Here is a 21811-nt window from a genome sequence, read left to right as displayed (position 1 = left end):
ACACAGAAGGTCCCCAGTTTGGTTCTTGGTGTCAACACAAGAAGAGTAGTTAAGGAACTCTATTTGAAGATGTTCTGAGATACAATTTACTGGGGAAGTGTAAGGTTAGCAGTTTTGTCTTTGGACAGGGTGCAGTCACTCCCACATCCAACTGTATCTGAAAAGCTTGTGGGGCACACTTTGAGGAGATTTCCTTTAAACTGAGGGTTCTACCATAGAATTTTCTTCAAAAGTGTTACCTGTTTGAGTAGATTGTTTTAAAGCCAACTCATGGCTGACTCGAGGTCCAGTTTCTGGTCCACACACCTCTTACTTGCCACTACACTAGATGTCAGGATAGTTTCTGGGATTTTGTTTTTACAGTGACTACTAAAGATTAACCTGCAGAAAGTCAAGAACAGAAAAGTGAAAGTACTAACCAGACTTAATCGTAATTCAGAATCTGGTTTAATTCATGGTGCAAATAGAGCTCAAGAGCCATTTCAAACATTCACAAATATTCACACACACAGGGTGGTATGGGATAGGCTGGTCACACAACTGAACACACACACATAGTCCGCACAAAGAGCCTTTCTCTGTCACACATTCCGTTTTCAAATGACACCCCAGCCCTGGGCAGGATGCTCATTCCTCGTGGATGTTAAAGAGCTTGGCAACTTCATTGAGGTCAGTGTGCTCTTCCCCATCCTTAATGATCTGTAAGAGAAAGCAGGTGACTTCAGCTGGACACATTCTCTTTCAGAGGCAACCATTACTCAACTGTTGTTGTCACGAGCCCACACAAGCCCAAGTAATTAGCCACTTGCTATGTGCCTTCAAAGCCAACTCCCACTTGCAGCAACCCTGTCCTAGAGTTTTCTTGCAAATATTTTTTCAGAGGCTTGCCACTGTGACTGAGTGGGTTACTTGCTGAAAGTCACCCAGTGGGCTTCCATGGCTCAACAGGGATTTGAACTTTGATGTCCTCATTGAACACCATGCTGACGCTGAGCCACTTAGTACTGAATTGTTTTTTATAGTCCCAAGACAGATCTTAACATTGAGGAAATGGGTTAGGTGCAACCAAAACAGAAATGACAGTATTTACATGATGGGGTCATTTTTAACAGTGTTGGGTTGATTACCCAGGAGGCAGGCTTCCCTTAAGCAGAAAAACCACCATTGCAAGATGATCTTAGGAAATGGCAGAGAATACACCATCCACCAGGAAGAACAATTACCAATCTGAATGTGGGAGCAAAACCTGGGATGCACACTGACCTTTCGAGCAATTGGCATCCGGTTGAAGATGTTCCACAACACAATGCCCACCACCACTTTATCCCTGAGGTAGAAAACGACTCCTTTCCCATAGTCTTCCCCTTGCTGGGGTGCCTGCAGGCTGGAAGGTGAGGCAGCTGAGACTCTGAGCTCAGATGCTTCTGTTTCAGTTTCACTTTCTGAGCGAATTCCAGTACCTAGAAACAAACAGAGTTGGTGAACATCCAGTGACTAATGTTGGCTTCCCACCCACCAAGGGGACCAGATGCTGCCCTAAGACCAGGCGTGAGGAACTCTTTCCTGACAGTTTGAACTAACAACTCTCACAATCTCAACATGGGTTGGAGCTTCTGTAAGCTGAAGCCCAAAGCACAAGAATTCCCTGTCTACCAATGCAGATGGGAACTTTAAGCCTGCTTCCAGATCAAACAATTATCAGGAGGCTGTCTACTCACTCTAAGCAAGTTAACAAACACTCTCAATCATAGACAGCCCAACCTCAGTATTGCTGAGGAATGGAGTCTTACCTGACTCTTCTGTTGCAGATTTTGGGGTGTCCTTTGCTGTTGCTTTAGCAAATACCCCCACAGTGGGCAAGCTGCTGTCCACAAGGCCAATCGCTTCATAGCCAACATCTGGGCCCAGATCACTCCTAAGGACAGGGTAAGTATAGTCATAGGGGTTAATTTCACAAACTCAAAGGAATTTGTTCTTGCTGTTAAAAGTGCAGAAAAACAATAATGGAACAAAGACATGTTCTAGTATTTAAATATTATATCCTAGGGAGATATTTTAAAACTTCCAGTTATAATCATAGGTTTCAGGCAATCGTATTTTGTTAACAGAGCTACGTTGGACAACAACTCAAGGTTGGCTGGCTGAATCTAGGTGGTTGTGGGCAAATAACTACCCTTTCCAAGCCCAGTAATTTTGAATTCATATCCCTTGGACTCTTACTAATGCCAAATCCTACCACAAATATGACATGTTAATAGAATTTGTTCTCAGGAAAGGCACAAGAATTTCTGTCCACTCACAGACCAATGTTTGTCTCTATCCAGGATCAGATTATTTGCTACACAAGCCCAGTATTGTCTATTTTCAATAGCTAAAGTTTTCCAGGTTGTTGTTATGTGCCTTCAAGTCACTTCCAACTTATGGCGACCCTATCATGGGTTTACTCGGCAAGATTTGTTCAGAGAAGTTTTGCAATTACCTTCCCCTCAGGCTGAGAGCATATAACTTGCTCAAGGTCACCCACTGGGTTTCATGGCCAAGCTGGGAATCAAACCCTGGTCTCTGGAGTCACAGTCCAACACACAAACCACAACACAATGCTGGCAGGACCTCAAGACAAAGGTCTTTGTCACTATCTGTGTCCAGGATCCTTTAGGACACAATGGGGGGAGGGGACTGAACATGGGCCTTCTCTGTGAACTGCTGGTGCTTTATCACTGAGCTATGCCTCCTCTTCACCACATCTCACTCTGGAGGAACTAGGAATCAGTCTGGGTCAAATTCAGCCTGGGATTTTCCTCCTCTGCATTAAGGATAATGGAAAGTCTTCTCTGAGAGTCTGGAAAACCACAGCTAGTCAGTATAGGCCACGGTAGGAAAGGGTGACGGGCCAGAACTCTGCTGATGCACTCCTTCCAGGCTCACACAGTGTTGGCAAAAGAAGGGAGATAAAATGGGAAGTTACAAAACTAGGTGGGCTTCTGGCTACTTCAGTTTTTTGGATGGGGGCTAGTGTAGTCTGCAGCAAATCCCAGGAGCAGTCAATCAATCAGACTCCTACTGGTACCCTATGGGCAGTGGCAGCAAGAAGAAAAAAGACTGGATGCAGTGGCCAGGGAGGAGTAAAACATATTTCTAGGGTTTGTGTGTAAAACAAAGCATGAAGAGGTTGCACTTTTTTAAAAAGAAGAGCTGCTCCTGGAAGCCAACAGAAGCAGCAGTTCTTTTTTCCAAAGCAACCGGCTATATAATAATAATTAAAAAATTAGGACTGGGAGTGGCAAAAACAGCTCAGAGAAGGCTACATGATGCCAAATCAGTCTGAATAAAGGGGTTTCCTGTCTTTCAAATGAAAACTTACAAAGAGAAGATAGAAAGGATGAAGACTCAAACAGAGCTGAACAAAATAAAGAGAAAGCACAGTACCAGAACATAGACTGGTGCCAGTAGGGCTTTGCTGCTCCAGTCATGTTTTCTCCAGCCAATCTTCCACTCACAACAGCATGATCGTGGTGCTCTACACGCCGCCTGCCTAGCTTGATGTCATAGAAGCAAGCTGCATCTCCTGCCTGAACAGGAACAACAACGGAAGAGTGAGAGCTGGGCAGGAAACAGTCAGCGTAGTATTAGGCAAATCTCAGCTTTCTCAAACTCCCACAGTAGCAGCAGTTTGGGCTGCTGTGGGAGTTAGCATTTTTGGTTTGGGAGATGCAGAACCAAAGAGAGGAGACAAGTCTTGGGTATAGTTTATTCAAGATCCCCCACCCCACATGTACACATTCCAGCTTGACCACCATGAACCATAGTCAGGCACCCTTGGGGTTTATCAGCAGTTAGCAAACGTCATCTGCAATGGGGGATGGGGGTGAGATGCATCTCTAGTGCAAACAAGAAGCTTAACTCCCCACCTCCACTTTCAAATGGGACTTCCAGGCAATGGTGCACACTGCCAGATTCCATGCCATGAGCCATATGTACTGAAGACTGCTTCTGTCTACCACTTCCTTTGAACAAGGAACTTCTTGGACATTGTTTCACTTTTTATCAGGGTAGACACCCAGTTGCTAGCAGCTCAAGCAAATGCAAAAGAATTTTAACACCCCACACCCTCCATTCCCACTTACCACCCAGATATTGGAGCGGGCCTGCAGCTCTGCATTCACCCTGAAGCCCCCGAAGTCTGAATCCACTTCCAGACCAGCTGATTTTGCCAACTCCACATTGGGCTCTAAGCCCACAGCTGCCACAATGTGATCTGTTTCCACCTGAGTAGCAGAAAAAGCAGTCGCTTCCATATGTTTATAAAGCACCCTCAATATGCATAGCACTGTACAAAGACTAAGATAGCAGGTCTCTGAAAGAAGGGCTATAGAGGACAGGCAATGAACTGGAGGCGAAGTTTAAGGAAAAAACTACACATTTATTTTCTAATTACTCATATTTAGGCTTGAATTCAGTAGGATAACCTTCCCCAACACAGCTGCTTCCATAGGTTTTGGACTAGAAATCCCATCAGCCCTAGCCAGCATGGGCAATACATCAGGAGTAGTGGAGTTTACTTGAATTGATATTCCTTCTTATTCCCAAAACAGACTCAAGGTAAAAAATAAATAAATAAAATACCAAAAATAGAAGGACTATAATAGTTAAACCAACTGTGATAACTGAAGCTGAACCACAGTCAGCCCTCCATATCCATGGATTCTGTATCCACAAATTGAGTCCATGGGTTAAAAATATATATTTTTAAAGTATAAATTCCAAAAAGCAAATATGGATTTTGACATTTTATATAAGGGGCACTATTTTACTATGCCATTGTACTTAATGGGACTTGAGCATGCATGGATTTTGGGTCCTGGAACCAAACTCAGTGGATAACAAGGGCCCATTGTAAAAGCATGTGAATAACCCCCTCCCCAGCATTCACTAAGAACCCCACCAAGAAAAACAAGTAATTTGCCAAGAGTCTGCCAGATTCTAAAGGCCTCTGCAGCCAAGCCTCTGAGTTCCACATTCTGGTAGCAGAAACCATGAAGGCCCTCTTGCATCCCCTCTGGTTTGGTGGAACTGAAAGTATATCTCCAAAAATCTCAAAACCCAGGCAAGTTTGTATGGGAGAACACATTGATTTATACAGAGTTGACAGAATTGGATCTAACTTGTAAGCAACTGAAGGGGATCAGATTGAGAAAGACTACACCAGGGAACTGAACCATATTATGTTAAGTCTTTATTCCTCCTGCAATCCCTCCAAGGCAAAGAAAGATCTTATTGCTTCACGGTACTCACTTTTCTTCCATCCTTCAATTTTATGAGCAACCGGTTCCCAGCAAGAGACACAGACTTCACAACTGCATTGGGCATCACATTCACTCCCTCTGAAAGTAAACAGAAGACACTCATAGTCTGGTGAAAGAGATGGAGGCAACCACAGCCTCCCCACAAACAGGGCCTGTAGGTGATGTATTGCCCCTCTACGAAAGTGCACTCCAGAGGTTTCAGGCCACAATTCACACCACCAATGAGCCCTAACCATAAGTTCAAAACATCTGGAGGGTACCAGGATGGCAAGGGCTGCAACAGCTCAAGCAGAGAAGACACACAGTAACAGCAATGACCTAACTCAGCAGTTCTTATCATTTTCTTTATGGACCCCCTTTAAATATCTTTTGTTGCCACCTGCACACTACCAAGACTTAATTCAAGATTTAAAGTGCACCTAATATTGCTCATCAAGGGTCTTCAAATCTGGAGAAAAGGGAAAAGTAAGTAAATGCACATATTTGTCATATTTTTATTGTAATGATGCCATACAAATTTAAAAACAGATTTTTTCTTCCCACCAAAACAGGTCAGGAGGGTGCCTTTGTGGGTGGGTTTCTGGGATGTGCAGTGATGGACTTTTTAAAAAAATAATAATAATCCCCTGAGCTGAGCTGACTAGATCTTGTCCCACTGCTTTCCTCCTCTATACGTTTTGGCTACCAAAGACCTCTTAGATGTATCTCCACCACTGTGTGTGTGTGTGTGTCAGCAGTAGTGTCAAGTCATGAAAGGAGTTGGGACTTTGTTTGCTGGGCCTGTGTATGTGGTGCATGTGAGTTGCAAAGGGACTGAATTTGCTTTTCAGTCCTCCATTCTGCATGCTGCTTTGATGCAGGCAGGCAGGGAGAGGTTCCTGAAGACAAAGAGATACACACCCATGAGCCCACACGCATATACACACGTGTGCATAATACATTCCCTTGCTCTCAGACGTCCAGAGCATGACTCCCTCTGCTCTAGAATTGCTGCTGCTCCAGCCAACCCTCCTGCCTCTCATCACCTCCCTTTGACTCCAGTTCTGTGCACAATGACAGCCCCTAAACCTGTTATTCTGCACAACAGTGCAGAGAGCAAGGACACAGCATGGTTGGGGGGACTTGTTTGGCCAATGCACCTTTGCCATCCTCTTCTTGCCCTTTTCTCTCAGAGTTCCTAGAGGAACCAGAGCCTTGGTGCCACTACTGGGGTGGGCAAGAGGAGTGGAACAAACTCCCTCCCTCCTCTTTCAGTGTAGAGTTGAGACCAACAGGCCTTGGGAGGGTGAAAGGAGAAGAGTTGGTCTTCATGTGAGGACATCATAACCCCCTGGGGATCTGCGGACCACAGGTTAAGAACTGCTGGCTTAGCTGTTGACTATATCCAGCTCTTCACTGAACAACTAGAGGTAACAAAAACTGGAGGAACAATACCCTCTCCATTTAAATCAGGGTTGGCAACTTGCGGGGCAAGTTGTACCACTTAAAATTTGTTTATTGTTTATTTCTAGCATTTCAACCAGAGGTGAGAAAGCGTGGTATTTTTAGCATGACAACCTTAAAAGACATAACAGAAAAGAAAAGAAAAAGGAGAAAGGAAAGGAAAAAGAAATCAAGAAAACCCAGGCACAAGGTCTTCCTGGCAGGTGGTTCTCATGATGACCAGTCTTAATGCAGCTGTAATGTTGTATGAAAGATTAGTCTTCTTATCATGGCCATCTAGAAAAGGAACAGCTCAAAGAGAGGGAGAGCCAAAAACTGCTTGTTTTATCACTGGGTTGACAGAGCGGTCTTGCTTCTCAGTGACAGCCCTCCCATGACCCTCTGTGAAGCAGTCACCTCAAGTAGCAAGGGCTCCTGCTGTTCTGAAGAGCTGCTGCTGAACCATGAAGCTCTCCAGAGCTGGTTGCTAGAAAAGGAAAAGACAGTTGTGACTGCCTCCTCCCATTCAGGTGACTGCTCAAGAAAAGGCCTCAAACAGCACCTTTTCAAGAAAGGGGAGATGGGAGGAGGAGCGTTTTACCTTGCCTGACTTTGTTGGTAGTCCAGTTACTCAAGTACTCGGGAAGAACTTTGCCCATGTTGCCGTTCTCTGGAAACATCTGGATCACCTCTAAACCTTTCGACTGTGCTGCAAAGGGAAGTGGAAAGCTTAGGTGATCTACCAGTTTGCTCATGAGCACAATTCAAAGTGCTAGTTTTCACGCTATATAGTCTGAGAATAAATCATCCATACAACTGTACGTATGTTTTAAATTCCATTTTAATAGCTGAGTGACTATTTAAACCCAGGCCTCACATGCTCCCAATCCTTGTTGTTTTCTGATTCTTGCTGTTAAGTCTTTCACACTCACCTTTCCGTCCCAAAGCACAGGCCAATTCACTACCCAGGAAACCACCACCAATAATAGTGATTGATTTGACTTCTCTAGAAATTTTCTCTAGTGAACGGAAATCTTCAATCTGCAAGGGGGAAAAAGGTGGGGGGTATTTATTTTATTAGAGAACTTCCTCAGCCAAAAAGCTTCTTGGAGCAGCATACAGATACTGTAGTCAGCCAGCCAGTCTTTCAACAGCCCCTGCCCGCAGATTTATACAACACAAAAAGACATGGCAGAAAAGGAAAAGTGGATGGAAATGGAAAAGGGGGGGGGGATTCAAAAGGGATGGTGGAATGACCCTGCTTCTACTTCATTTCCCTCTGCAGCACCTTGCTGGAATATCTGCTAGTGCTGGCAGCTGAAGGAGGATCTTGGCCTTTCTTAGTAGGTTTTTTGGATAGGTTCTTAGCTCACATATTTCACACTGGAAGGAGAAAGCTATCGAGGGGCAGACAGGACATAATACTCCTTTTGTACTGCTTGGTGCCTGGAGACCTAGAAAGAATCTGACATTTGCCTCAACATTTTGACTAACAGCTAACACAGAGCAACAGATCTCCTAATTTCTCCCCATGCCCCATTTCATTTCAATATTTATACCTCCAGATCCTACTAAATTAAGTCCAACATAGTTAAAATTATCATATCAAAGGTTAGGGCAGGGAGGGCACACCATAGAGAGTAACTGCAACTTTTGGGAGAGGGGGGGAAAGCATATCAAAGAGAAATGAAGCTGCTTTATTGGTGAGCAACATATTATCAAGTTTAAAAAACAAATATGAAATCATCAACTAATGCAACAAACTACTTTTCCACATTGCAACAAATTATCTTTGAAATGCTACAACAGAGAGCAGATGAAATAATTTTCTAAACACTTTCTAAATGTTTTCTAAAAGAGCAACAAATTGAATTATGTAATCAACTTTCAATTACATGCCATGGCTGTCCATTACTCTCCCCTTCAACCTTACCTTCCGAAATAGAGTGAGCCTCTCTTGCACCTCTTTGCCTCCCCTCTCGATCACTGGGAGATTTCTTGGGGAACCACCTGAGAACAGAAAATGAACTTAGATTATGTTCACATTATAGAGCAGATGGGAGCTCTCTGGCACCCTGGCCAAGTGGACAACATCCACAATTAATTCCTTAGTACAAAAGTTCTCGCTTTAAGTTGTCTAGATGTTTCTGACTTCAGCAAACAGGGCCAATGGTCAACAATTCTGATAACATAGGTACATTAGGAGGACCAAAGGCTAAGAGAACCACTGCCCCAGTGACTGAGAGTCCACTGCCATAGTGGACTAAGGAGAGAAAGAAGCAAGCTGGCCATCCTCACCTGTAGCAATTAAGCACTTGTCATAGGAGATCTGGGTCCCATTGTCGAGTTTCACTACGTTGCCCCTGACGTCCATGTGGACCACCTGCAAGTTAAGCACATTCTTGGGTCTCCTTCAGGGGGAGGGGGATTTTGTTCGAAGAAGATACCCATAGTCTTGGAACATAGGCAAAATTCACCCCTCCCTCTGCAGATCAGTTTTTCTTCCGACATCAGTATTTCCAAATGGCAGCAAACTGTCCTTTTTAGTATTCTGAGCTTTTTGAACATTACAGCTCTTTAGGCACACAAGCTGATGCCTGAGACTACATTAGATTGAATTAATTAAATTGATGAGCCCGGTATTACCTTAATCATGGATGAGCAGACATTGCATCACAGATTTTTAGAACAATTTGCAATAAATTGCCACGTGTCTCCAATGCCTAATTGTCTAACAATAGCAACTACGCAGCAAATTGTGGGCTTGGTCATCTTAACAAATGGAAATTCCTAAAATGAAGATGTGGTCAGAGGCACTCTGTTCCTGGATTGTTAATTCTGCCAGTGTGTCAGTCTCTGGGTGGTGGACTTCAGGGTTTTATTGAAAACTCAAGCTGCTCTCACAAGTCTGAAGCCTGTTCATCCTGATCTACATTGACTGGCAGCAGCTCTCCAAGGATTCTGATTGGCTCCTCCTAGCCTTCCCTGGGGATATCAGAGACTGAACCCGAGGCCTTCTGCATGTAAGGCAGAGGTCCATTCTTCCCTCAGACCTCCCACTCACAAGCCACACATACAACCCAGCATGCCAAAAGACTTACTTCAGGATTCCTGGCAAGCAGAGGTGAAATCACATCAATTCTGCTCACCATTTTGGGAGGCGATGTAATGAAAATAGACGTATGAGGGGATGCATGTTTCAGCAAAAATTGTTTGAAAATCATTCAGAATTTTTCTCAAAAAAATGAGGGAGGTTTGGGGGTCTTTCAGGTGCCCCAAAAGTGAGCTTGACGGCAACATGTGGCTCACAGGCTATACATTCCACACTCTTGATGTATAGTATGCACTCTTCTCACAAACTAAGATAATTAGCCTCAACTAAAATGAGTTTTATGCTGCTTTTATATATAGTTGTGTCAGTTTTCATTTTTATTCTGATTTTTAAAACCTATTACATTTTGGTTTCAGTGTGTTGTACAGTCACCATGGAATATGTCTTTGAAGGACGGGATATAAATCCAAATAATCAAAATAAAGCAATCTATTTTCTGATATATCCTCCTCTGCCCAAATACTTTACAACATTTGCAATCTACATTACACTAACCTTTCTGCCAGTCAGGACAGACACTCCGCCATTCTCTATATAAGACAGGTCACGCGGTGAAACGTAGAAAGATGGCGGCTGGAAGTATATACTGCAAGGGATGAATGGACACAGGAAAGAGAAAGATGAAAAGAGGAAGTATTAAGTAATTTAAGTCAAATGAAAAAAATGCTGTTTCCATCAAAGGCAACATTCCCTATTGAATTATCTGTCAGGGCCATGTGCTATAAGTTTGTTGTTGTGTGCCTTCAAGTCGTTTCCAACTTATGGTGACCCTAAGGCGACCTTATCATGGTGTTTTCTTGGCAAGATTTGTTCAGATGTGGTTTGCCATTGCCGTCCTCTGAGGCTGGTGCTGTAAGTAGGAGTGACCAAAATTAGTGGGGCAAGATCACTGCCTTGATCCTCTGTCAGCCCCTTCTCTACCCTTTACCCCCTGACACTCCCCTTCCTTCTTGCCCAGTGGGTTGCCAGGGCAAGGAAAGACTGCTCTTGCCAGAGATCTTAATTAAACACTGAAGAGGAAATTAGGCTGAAGGCTGCAGGTCATCCACGCTTGCAAGTGTTTCCATACATTTCCATAGATTGCCTTTTTCTTTTGAAGTACATGACTACATGCAAAAGTGTGCTCTCGGTTGTAGCATCCTTCCTCAGTAAAATTTACTGCCTTATGAGGCCCTCAAAGCCCACTCATAGCAAGCAGGTAAGAATTTCAAAGGCCAGTCAAGTCATTTGCGCTCAAGACTAGGAATGACTGCTATTATGAATTGGCCTCAGTTAATAATAATAATAATAATAATAATAATAATAATAATAATTTATATTTCCTGCCTTTCCCTGCGGTTTGCAAAACCAGGAGGGTGGACTCTGAGAGAGCAGGATTCAAACCCCTGTTTGGTCCCAGAAAACCACTGTGTAAGCAGCCTCTCTCAGCCTAAGAGGAATGGCAATAGCAGCTTCATTTATATACCACTCCATACTGCCTAAGCAGTCTCTAATTGCGAGTCAGGAAGGCAATGACATACCCTCTTCTGAAGTAATCTTGTAAAAAAACAACTCTTTGATGGTGTTGCCATAAGTCAGAGTTGACTAGAAGGCACAACAACAAAAAAACAGTGCAAGATGCTTGGTTTGTGTGTGTGTGTGTGCGTGCAGGTGCATACCTTCAAGTCACCTTTCAAGTTATGGTGCCCCCAAGAACTTCATAGAGTTTTCATAGGCAAGGAATACTCAAGAGATGCTTTTGCCAGTTCCTTCCTCTGAAATATTACTTATAGCACCTGGTATTCAATGATGGTCTCCCATCCAGATACTAAGCAGGGCTGACCCTGCTTAGCTTCCTAAGATCAGACAGGATCTGGTGCTTTTAGCTGGTTTCTTATATAAATTTCACGGCTTAGTAGCCGCTACGAAAGCCCCTAGGTTTCATCACCATGAAGGAAAACATTTCTAAAAATAAACATAACTTTAAAATCAACTTTCACATCCGTGTTTGAGAAGCAAGCCTGATGGAAATGGGATGCATTCATACCCCAAATCCTGATAGTTTTTCTTCTAAGTACTGAGTAAGTATGCCTATTCATAATCTCTTAAATAAGGCAAAAGTGGCCAGAAAGTAGATCAATATCAACTAGAGTGACTAATAGAAGATTAACATATTTTTCTGACTCCCAGTACTTTTACAATAGTAACAAAACCTTAAACTGCTGTAATTTTAAAAAGTGACATGTGTTGGCCTCCAGATGCTGTTGCACTGCAACTCCCTATTGCTCTGCTCAGCACAGCTAACAGTGAGAGATTATGGGAAATGCAGTCTGTAGTGAACTCAGCCTCTGCCACCAGACAGATTGGTTTCAAATTGTTCTTAGCATCAAGGCACCTGTCAAGTGCATGAAAGAGTACATTCATGTTAGTGATCCTGTAAGATACATTTTGCCTCAGTCTGGCAGTTTGGGATTCATGCGATTTAAACAGGAATAGGCAGAGATCAAAAATGTTATGCTTCAAAGATCAGATAAAGGGTAGCAGTGCTTTAGAGGGGCTCAAAACAGCAAGAAAATCATGATTTGGGGGTTTTTTTGGACACTGAAGGCCCAAACAGACAGGCCAAAATAAAGCTGCTTCGGGTCACTTTGGAGGTACAGTATACTATTTAAATGATGCATGCATCCTAAGAGGCTGGAAGCTGTGCCAAAGCCATGCTCCAGTCCTAAGGACTAGAGTGCAGCTTTGGCGCAGCTTCTGGTCTCTTAAGATGCGTGTGTCATTTAAACAGCATACCTCCAAAGTGAGCCGAAGCAGCTTTATATTGGCCTGTCTGTCCAGGCCTTGAGTTTTTAAAGGTTTTTAGAGACCTCCTCTACATTGCTCACTTGTCAAAGCACAGACAGTGTATGAAATGCTCACTGGGTCTGTCAACTGTTCCTTCTCCAGCCACATTTGGAGTTCCTAACACAAATTCCCAACAACTCTAATTTTGGCAGGATCAGGAAGACTTGGAAACTCACCTCCTCTCTTTGCCATTCCATTGTTTGAACCGCAGAGATTCTGTGACATCAGGGTCTTCCGAAAACCACAGTTCTTTGGAAAGTGGAGGCCGCATGTATGGAAGTTCAGGGTCTCCTGACACAATCAGCACCTTAAATGTGGTACAATGAAGATTTCTTTCATGTCTCAAAAGTAACAACAAAATTGGTGGCCAACAGTCTGCCTCTGACACTTACCCTGGCCCCAGGATCCCGAGCACGGATGGATCTGGCAGCAGCAAAAGCAGCAGTGCCTCCACCAATTAATAGGAAAGGAACGTGGGATGGGAATTCCGGACGAGTGGCTGCCTCTGCTTCTGTGCCTGCAAGCAACAGTGGACAGTGAAGGCACTTACAAAGACACAAACCCAATATTTTTTTTGTAAAGTAAGGGCTTATTTGAGAAGTAATCATGCTTCCTGAGGTTTACAGAGTGTACTTCCCCTTGCATTTAACCCAAAACGAGAGGGGTAGGATTCCAGGGGCCACAAAATGGGTACAGCCTACATTCAGTGCATGTGTTGACAAATAAGTTGTGGCAGCTCCACTCAAAAACACATGTCCAGGCAGGGCTGGGAAATACTCCTACAAGAAACCTTGGTCAGCTACTGCCAGCCCATGCAGACAATATTAAGCAAAGCCCAATGGTCTAATTTGGTATAAGGAAACTTCATCTATTCACAGCAGGATCCACGCTATTCTGAAGTAACAAGTTAACTATTCCACAGAACTATCCACTGCACCCTAAAATTCACTCATCTCATTCTCTCCTTATTACCCAAAATGGAAGCCAACAGATTGATTTTCATCAGAGTGGCTTTTCCCTCTCTGGCATATGGACCAGTTCATTACCAGCATGGCTTGCAGAAAGAATACTAAGTTCAACCACTCAGAGGACCACGTTCTGTTCATCTTTAAGCACTCCCTCACCTGCTGTGCTCTGTGAGGCAGAATCTGCTTCTGGAAAGAGAGAAGATGTAATTTGGCAAGATGCCTACTGAAGGTAAATAGGAAACATCTCCTATCATGGCAGCCATCTACTGATATGGGGCTGTCTGAAGTGGCTAATAAAGGCCATCATATAATCAGAGAATTGGAAGAGACCCCAAAGTTTTTCTAATTTAAGATTTTTCCAATGAAGTAATCCATAGATAAGCATCCCTGTCACGTAGCCATCCAACCTCCATTTAAAATCCTGCAACAGAAAAGACTCCATCACCTTCCAAGGTACACTACTCCACTGTCAAACACTGATTTTTTTTAGCTCTGAGCTTCATTACTGGAGAATTGACAGCCCTTTGCTGACAGCCCCATTTCCTGATGTTTGGGGAAATCAACCTTTAATGGTAAATTTGTCTGTAACATCAGAACTGGTTTCCTTCTAACTGAGAGCCTGCAAGCCCCAGCTTGACAGTTAAAGTGCTAATGCAAGGGTAGGGAAACTGTGGCCTCTTCAGATGCTGCTGGACTATATTTCCCACCATCCTTGATCACTGAACAGATTAGCTGATAGGAGTTGGAGTCCAACAACAGGTAGAGGTTGCTAGCTCCTCCCATCTTGTTCCAAAGAATGCAAGGTGGCCAAGCACCTACCTGCTGAAGAACTCTCATCTGGGGAGGGACGTTGACCAATTGTTGCAATGCGCTCATTGTATCGTTCTTTATCTTCCTTCAGGGTCTTGTACACCTAGATGGCCAAACAGGTGACACATGGCATAAAGCTGGTTAGGTCCCTGAGGTCCTGCTAAGCAATGAATGGGCTTCCATCTACACTGCCTGCTCAGAAAAATGGGTTTATTTCAAGAGAACAAAGCAGAACCTGCCACTAAGCAAGAGAGCTGTGCATGGCAGGTGTGAGGAAGGCAATAGGGGCATGAACTACAAGGAGGAACACAGGGTCCACATTGGCAGATGCCTTGCCAAGACACTCGAGTAAGAAAAGGGAGCCTGTGGCACTCCAAATGATATTACACGACTCCTGAACACTGGTCATGCTAGCTATCATTGATAGGAGTTGGCATCTTGAAGGGAACAAGTTCCTACACACACACACAGGCATGGCTGACATCAAATAAATGTTGTTAGATGTCTAAACAAGAGACTTGGTCTCTGTAGGCATTTTAGGGTACAAATTCTGAAACATCTGAACTGGTGCTGACTTTCCTTCGGCCACCATGTGCCTAGGGCACACTGGACTGAACAGGCATACTGGTTGAGGCTCACCCCAAGAACCAGGGCAGTGATGGGGCAGGTGGAGGAAGAAACAGTGGTGGCTCGGGATGGGCCCCTCCAGCCATGATCCATTGAGCTTTCCAACTCTCTTCCACCTCCTTTTCCTTCAGGCAGCAGCAGCTGTTCCAAGCACCCTCCTCACCTTTGAAAGATTTTTTGAGGGGAATCAGGGCCTCCAGATGTCATATACAACCTGAGGCAATTCTTGTGCCTTCCTGCCCTAGTTTGAGAACCACTGGGTTAGTTCAATTTCATGCAAAAAATGAATAATCTGTTAGCAAGAAGGGTGGGAAAATCAAATGAACAAAACAAAGGGGAAGAGATGAGAGAAGAAAAAAACCTGAAACCTAGCTATGGGAATTTTCTAAAGTAGGAAATTATTGATTATTAAAGGAAATTATTGATGTCCTTTATTGATTATTAAAGGAAATTATTTATTATAAAAAGAAGAATGTAAATGTATACATATGCAAGAATGTATACATACAAACTGGCTTTCCTCTATTTAGAGAACTTAGGAAGACTTCTATAAACAAAACTGAATTAATGCAGAGAAAACTACTAACCCATTAGCACCTTCTGCAATTAGTTTCCTCTGACTTCACTGGCCTAACCCTTCCTTTATCGCTCCCTATACAACCCCAAAACTCAGCTCTCCAGAGTCCATTTGAGACACCGCAGTGGGGAGGCAAACTGCCCCTCTAACTGAATTCTAGTGCCCCAAAGCAGAATTCACTACTGCCCTCTGTCTATAATTCTCCCACCCTTCCCAACAGATTTGTGTATGTCTACACACACACATGCACACACACACACACATCCCTGGAATTCTGGATAAACTCCACACATCTGGTGAAATGGATTGCTATGCAGAAAAAAATTATATCAGTCTTTGGGGCCACAGGTCTTTTTGTTGTTTTTAATGCAACAGTCTTAAAAATGGTTATCTGTTTGGAAATAGTCTCTACCTGACAATATCCTTTTAAAAATGTGCTTCCAATTTTTATAGCAGGATTGACTCAGGAGATTTTCACTGACTCAGAACTCCCAATAAGATGAAACTTCAGTCAGAGCATGCATTTCCCACCCCAGCTTCATAACCAAATTCAACGGTAAGCATCTTACATAAGCGCCTGCCCCAGTGACTGCTCCTCCTACTATTAAGAAGTATACTAGGTTGCTGCTGTCCTTGCTGGGAGCACCTGGAGACGTTAGCGACCGAGAAGGGGGTCGAAGATGCAGACACTGCAAAACTGCAGGAGGGAACAGGCAAAGGAAGAAGAAAGAGCAAAGAGAAAAAGAGAAACGAAGCAAGTGCACTGAGTATTAAATGAGGACACTAGATTACTCACATCTTGGAGCAAGCAAGGGCTTCAAGCTGTTTCAATTATTTTTTGTCAAAACCAGTGTAGATAGAAAGTGTCACCGTGGCTAAACTTTGTTCATTTATAACATGAAAAAGTCTTTTCATTGCAGATATAGCTTTTTCCATTGGGAGAGAACAATTACTTAGAATCAGCCACTTGCCTCTCTACTGTGAAATGGAGGCATGGGAGAAGGTCAGATCAGAGCTTGGCCATGCTGGCTTGGGGATCTTGGAGCTACAGTCCAAAAACATAATGTTCCTAACCCCAGATTAGATCAAGACAGAGCACCCACTATTTCAACGACATTGTCTATTAAAGAGAAATCAAGGTTATCTTGCCCCCAGATCCCACGATCCCACCACTCCCCACCCATCAAGTGGCAACAAAGGTTCTGTGATCTCTTTGGGCTTGGATCCCCCTTTTGACTCCTGGAAATAACATGAGAGGCTGTCAGTGTTGCCCAAGTGGTTCAAAGGTCATTTCTTATTATTCAAGACAACAGAGATCTACAGTATGCCTGTCAAGTCTACCCAGTTGCTCTTTGTAATCAACTACTACTATCTCTTAGGACAGGCTTCTCACCTTGCAGTTCAAACCTCCCATACTAAATTTCTCCCTCAAACTAGAACAAAAAAATGTATCTTTCCGAGCTAGTTTATACATCAGTTGTAGATATAAAGAATGGCAGCTAATGTTTTATATTAACTACATGCCCTTCTAGTGAGTGTCCTTCCACTGAAATTATGAACAGGGACAAAATCAATGTACAGCAGAGGCCCAGCTTTGCTCCTTCACAGTATTAAGAGTCCTGTGACATTTTTGCAGGGAAGTGAGAAAAAAAAAGAGATATGAAGAGTGTTAAATAGAAGTAAAAAAGAGAGAAAAGAACAGCCATTGGAAAGCAGGAGTCCTGCTGTTCTTTTATTGACAGTGAAGCCTTTCTACTTACATAGGCCCCTGCTCCTAAAGTGGACAAGCCCACAAGGAGAGCAAAGACAGCCTTTTCGCCTTTGCCCCCCGGAACACCAGAGCTAGCCATTTGTCTGCTCAGCTGAACTTCTAATGGAACTTTCCATCGCTGAAACAAGAGGCCTGGAAACACAATTGGTTAAGAGGGAGAATCATCAACAAAATACTTTTAACATGCCACTGTGTTTATTAAAGTAGCCTTCCCTAGCCTCATGCCCTCCAGATGTGTTGAACTGCACTACCATCATCCCTTGACAATAGATTACCTGGTGCAATGAGAGCCGTAGCCCAATATGTTTGAGGGTGCTACACAGAAGCAGGCAAAGTTGAATTATTAAAAGAAAGTTGAATAAGGGACTTGTTTTAGACTCTAGTGAAACTGCCAGCATTTTGGTTGTTGTTGATTTGACTAAGACGTCCCAAGAGCATAAAAATGAAATCTGAATTCTCCATTTTAAAACATATATTTGTATTAGAAATGCCCTAATATCCTTTGGGGGTATAAAACATCCTTTTTTACAACAGCTCCATTGGCTAACAGTGGCACAGTTCAAAGTGATACTTCTGACATACAAAGCCCTCTGCAGCTGGGTCCATCTGAAGAGCTGTATCTCATCTGGAGGGACACCCTTCTCTCAGACCCATTACCTTCATAGGCAGGTCTGATGGGAACAAGGGAAAGGGCCTTCCTGAAGATTTGGAACTGCAGGGATGGAAGACACCATTTGATTCCCTTGTAAAATTCAACAAATGAGCCAATACGATAGTGGGGGGAAACTAGTTTGGAACTGCTCTACATTCCCACTGACCAGAAGCAAGGAATCTTTGGCCGTATAGATATTATTAATACAATCATTACTCCTGACCACTCACTATAGTGAGGGGGATTATTGGAACTGGTGGATCCTACCACAGGGTTGTGGAGACTTTTTTATAGCCTCATGCCCTTAAAGGTAACCCTTTAAAGCCCAAACAAAGAGAACATACATCCAGTTAAATGGCTCCAGTTCTCCAGTTACTGTGCCTCTTTGTCTTTTGTCTTTAATGAGTTCTGGAAGCTGCCTTGGGTCCCTTTTTGCTGTTCTATTGGCAAATGAAAATTTTAATGTTCTGACAGGTTTCTAGGAATTGACCACAAGGATTTTTGTTGTTGTTAACCGCCCTTGCGTCAATCCCAACTCACGGTGACCCTGTGGATGAGACATCTCCAAGACTCCTTATCCTCCACTGCTCTGCTTAGGTCCTGTAAATTCATAGCCGTGGCCTCTTTAATGGAGTCTATCCATCTAGCATGCAGTCTTCCTCTCTTTGTACATCCCTCCACCTCTCCTAGTATTATTGTCTTTTCCAATGAGTCATTACTTCTCATGACCTGGCTAAAGTATGACAACCTCGACTTTATCATCTTCGTTTGCAGGGAGATTTCAGGCTTGATCTGAACCCATTTGTCTGTCAACGGTATCCTCAGCACTCTTCTCCAGCACCACATCTCAAGTGAATTGGTTTTCCTCCTATTCGCTTTGCTCACTGTCCAGCTTTTGCAACCGTACATGGTAATAGGGAAAACAATGGCTTGTATGATTCTAACTTGCGTGCCCAGTTGTATATCCTTACATGTTAGGATCTTTTCCAATTCTTTCATAGCTTCCCTTCCCATTCCTAGTCTTCTTCTTATTTCTTGACTGCAGTCCCAGTTCTTTTTTTGGCCCAAAGGATGGGAACTTTTTCACTATTTCAAATTCCTCATTGTCTAGGCTGAATCTATTCAGATCTTCCGTGGTCATTATTTTTGTTTACTTTATGTTGAGTAGTAAGGACGAGTGATAATTATTTGGGGAGCATTTAAATGGGTTTGTTTTAAAAGGTATTAAATCTATGGGTAATATACAGTAGTTGCATCTTTACAAGAACATTTCTACCTTTTTACTTATAGCTTTGAAAGTCACTTTAATTGTATTTGTTTGAATTTTTTTGAGCTGCCCTGAACCCCAGTTTGAAGGAAAAGCTAGGCTATTAGTAATAAATTATGATAACAATGACGACAATATCATCATCACTATCATCACCCATAAGGGCTGATGTTTGTTTATTACATTTATATCTCCCTTCTCCAAGGGGTTCACAGTAGCAACATAATGGTTCTATTCCAGTTTATATTCTCAACCACTCTGTGAGGGATGTTAAACTGAGAGATAAAAAGAGAACCGTTTTCACCCAGTGATCTTTGGACCTAAAAAGCAGATCTCTCTAGTCTAGTACAAGGTCAACACTTTACCCATTATCATGGACTCCATGCAAGTAAATGGGGAAAAGGACATGCCAAGGGCAAATGACACTAGCGGCATGATACCAGTTAACCTAAATATCATGAATTTCTTTGAAAATACCTCATGGAAGAACCAGAACATGTTCAGAAAATTAATCATTTATGGCCAAATTTCAGCACCACTTTAGAGTTTCTGGATCTTCTCTCAGACAAGGTTCACACAGTCCATTTTTCACATATTTCTGCTTCACTTGAACAGAATATCCGTTAAAAAACCCATAAAAACATTATGAAAATGGACACACATTACATCCATGGTTTAAGCAGGGGCTAGTTTTCACTCTATTCTCCCCTCTAAAAAATTAGCTGTCTAGCAGCCAAAACTTTTCATTTGGTGGCCAATATTCTTTGCATTGGTGGGAACTGGGAGTGTTTTCAAGTATGCGTCATGACCAAATGTCTCCAGGATTAGCTTTTGACTCCTATGGAGTGATGTTGGGCCATTCGTGGTTAAATGTGACATGCAAAAGCAGGGACAAGCCACAGAAGAGCCAGGCTCTTGACCTCTATGGCTCCCATTGCACTGTCAGGCTTTCCTTTCCCCTTAACCATGGTTTGTTGTGTCACCTAGTGCAACCAACTACTGTATGGTGAATATTAAGAAAGGTTAATTACAAAGAAGTTGTTTTACTTCAAATTAACTATAATTAGGTTCACCATTGTTTTGTGCCAGGTGGCATGGGCTACAAGCCAGGTTTACTGAAACTCACCACATTTAACGGTAGCAGCGATTTCCACTTTGAATAACATGGGAAGCCATAGTTAATCAAAGTTATCATAGGCCCCATACAGACAGGCCAAAATAAAGCTGCTTCGGGTCACTTTGGAGGTATGTTGTTTAAGATCCCTGCTGTTGTAAGCTGCCCGGATTCCCAGTGATTGGGCGGCATATAAATAAATCATATTATTATTATTATTAAGCACACTGCAGAAATAATCCACTTTGAGGCCACTTTAACTGCCGTGGCTCAGTGCTAGGGAATCTTGGGAAGTGTAGTTTATTGTGGCACCAGAGCTCTCTGACAGAGAAGGCTCAATGTCTCACAAAGCTACAGTTCCTAGGATTCCCAAGCATTGAACCAGGGCAGTTAAAGCAGTGTCAGCAGAGGCTGGAGGGCCATCTGTCAGGGGTGCATGGCAGAATGGGGTTGGCCCTTCTTGGGGTCCCCTCCAATTCTGTGATTCTGTGAAAGTGGATTACTTCTGCCGTGTGTTTTGGAGCAAAGACAGAGGTACTGCCGGTCAGTCAAAGGGAGGATCAGAGAACAGGGATCCAACCAAGGCTGGGCAGGACTAGCTCTGAAGACGCAGGGTCACGGTTGGAGTGTACTCCTGGACTCACTCTTGAACCTGGAAGTACTGGACTGCAACTCCCCTCATCCCCAGCCAGCATGGTCAGTTTGGGAAAGCAAGACTTGCGCCACAATCTGGTACATTGCTACTCAGAAGTACACTTGTCCTTCTAGGAATAACCTCTAGGTCCTCCAGGGCAACTCTGCGGTCAACATCTGCCAGACACTGACCATAGAGTTGAGCTGGAGGAGCTACAAAGGCCTAGCAGAGTGTCCTCTCTAGGAATAACCTCTAGGTCTTTCAGGGCGACTTTTAGTCAAAGTTGACCATAGAGTTGCGCTGGAGGACCTAGAGATTCCTAGAGAGGACGTATTCATCAAATCCGCAAATGTGCAGCTGCCAAACCCGGTTATCCCTCCAATGAGGACACAGCCCAGAAACAACCCAGCCTGATCCGACCGGGCTCCTACTTACCTCCTCGGCTCCGTGACTTGGGCCCCAAGGCGCGTATTAACGTGGCGGCCGAGCGGCAGCGGAACATTATGGCGACGGCGACGGCTCCTTCTGAGGGCTCTCCGCCGGTGTCCCGCTTGCGCATGCGCGTGTGCTCCTCCGGCCCCGGCCGCCGTGCGCAGTGCGCATGCGTGCCCCCAACAGGCGCCGCTCTAGCCCCCCGTGATCCTCAAACTCTATCGTCGTCTTCCACCTTCTTTGGACTTCAGCTCCCAGAAGCCTTAGCCGTTGTAGCCAAAGGGCTGGGTTTCTGG

At 43.7% G+C, this 21811-nt stretch overlaps 1 protein-coding gene across 3 annotated transcripts; it reads right to left on the bottom strand.

Moving 5' to 3' along the window:
• Positions 1-431: 431 nt before the first annotated feature.
• AIFM1 (apoptosis inducing factor mitochondria associated 1) lies at positions 432-21783 on the bottom strand. Of its 3 annotated transcripts, none has more exons than XM_089536669.1 (17): positions 21519-21783; positions 17406-17548; positions 14451-14544; positions 13788-13817; positions 13056-13180; positions 12840-12970; positions 10333-10423; positions 9024-9108; positions 8659-8735; positions 7658-7766; positions 7327-7434; positions 5293-5381; positions 4125-4265; positions 3427-3569; positions 1791-1915; positions 1264-1460; positions 432-699 (listed from the first exon to the last, which is right to left on the bottom strand). In XM_089536669.1, the coding sequence occupies exons 1-17, from the start codon at positions 21640-21642 to the stop codon at positions 628-630; spliced, it is 1884 nt and encodes a 627-aa protein (XP_089392795.1). In that variant the 5' UTR covers positions 21643-21783; the 3' UTR covers positions 432-627. The 3 variants fall into 3 exon arrangements, with proteins under 3 accessions (XP_089392795.1, XP_089392796.1, XP_089392797.1); XM_089536670.1 differs by lacking the exon at positions 17406-17548 and adding an exon at positions 16215-16342 and having other exon boundaries at positions 21519-21782; XM_089536671.1 differs by lacking the exons at positions 13788-13817; positions 14451-14544; positions 17406-17548; positions 21519-21783 and adding an exon at positions 13636-13740.
• Positions 21784-21811: the final 28 nt, after the last annotated feature.

This window comes from Sceloporus occidentalis, unplaced genomic scaffold (assembly GCF_023333645.1).
Source record: "Sceloporus occidentalis isolate IW3139 unplaced genomic scaffold, rSceOcc1.0.p SCAF_8, whole genome shotgun sequence".
NCBI lineage: Eukaryota > Metazoa > Chordata > Lepidosauria > Squamata > Phrynosomatidae > Sceloporus > Sceloporus occidentalis.
The sequence above is the reverse complement of the archived record's forward strand: the minus strand, read 5'-3'. Positions and strand labels throughout refer to the sequence as shown.

Coding starts and splice junctions, on each gene's coding strand:
- AIFM1 (XM_089536669.1), bottom strand. CDS start 21,642: ATGCGCAAGCGGGACACCGGCGGAGAGCCCTCAGAAGGAGCCGTCGCC. Junction 14,545..17,405: donor CTTTAGGAGCAGGGGCCTAT/GTAAGTAGAAAG, acceptor TTGGCCATCTAG/GTGTACAAGACCCTGAAGGA. Junction 3,570..4,124: donor CCCGCTCCAATATCTGGGTG/GTAAGTGGGAAT, acceptor GTTCCTGTTCAG/GCAGGAGATGCAGCTTGCTT.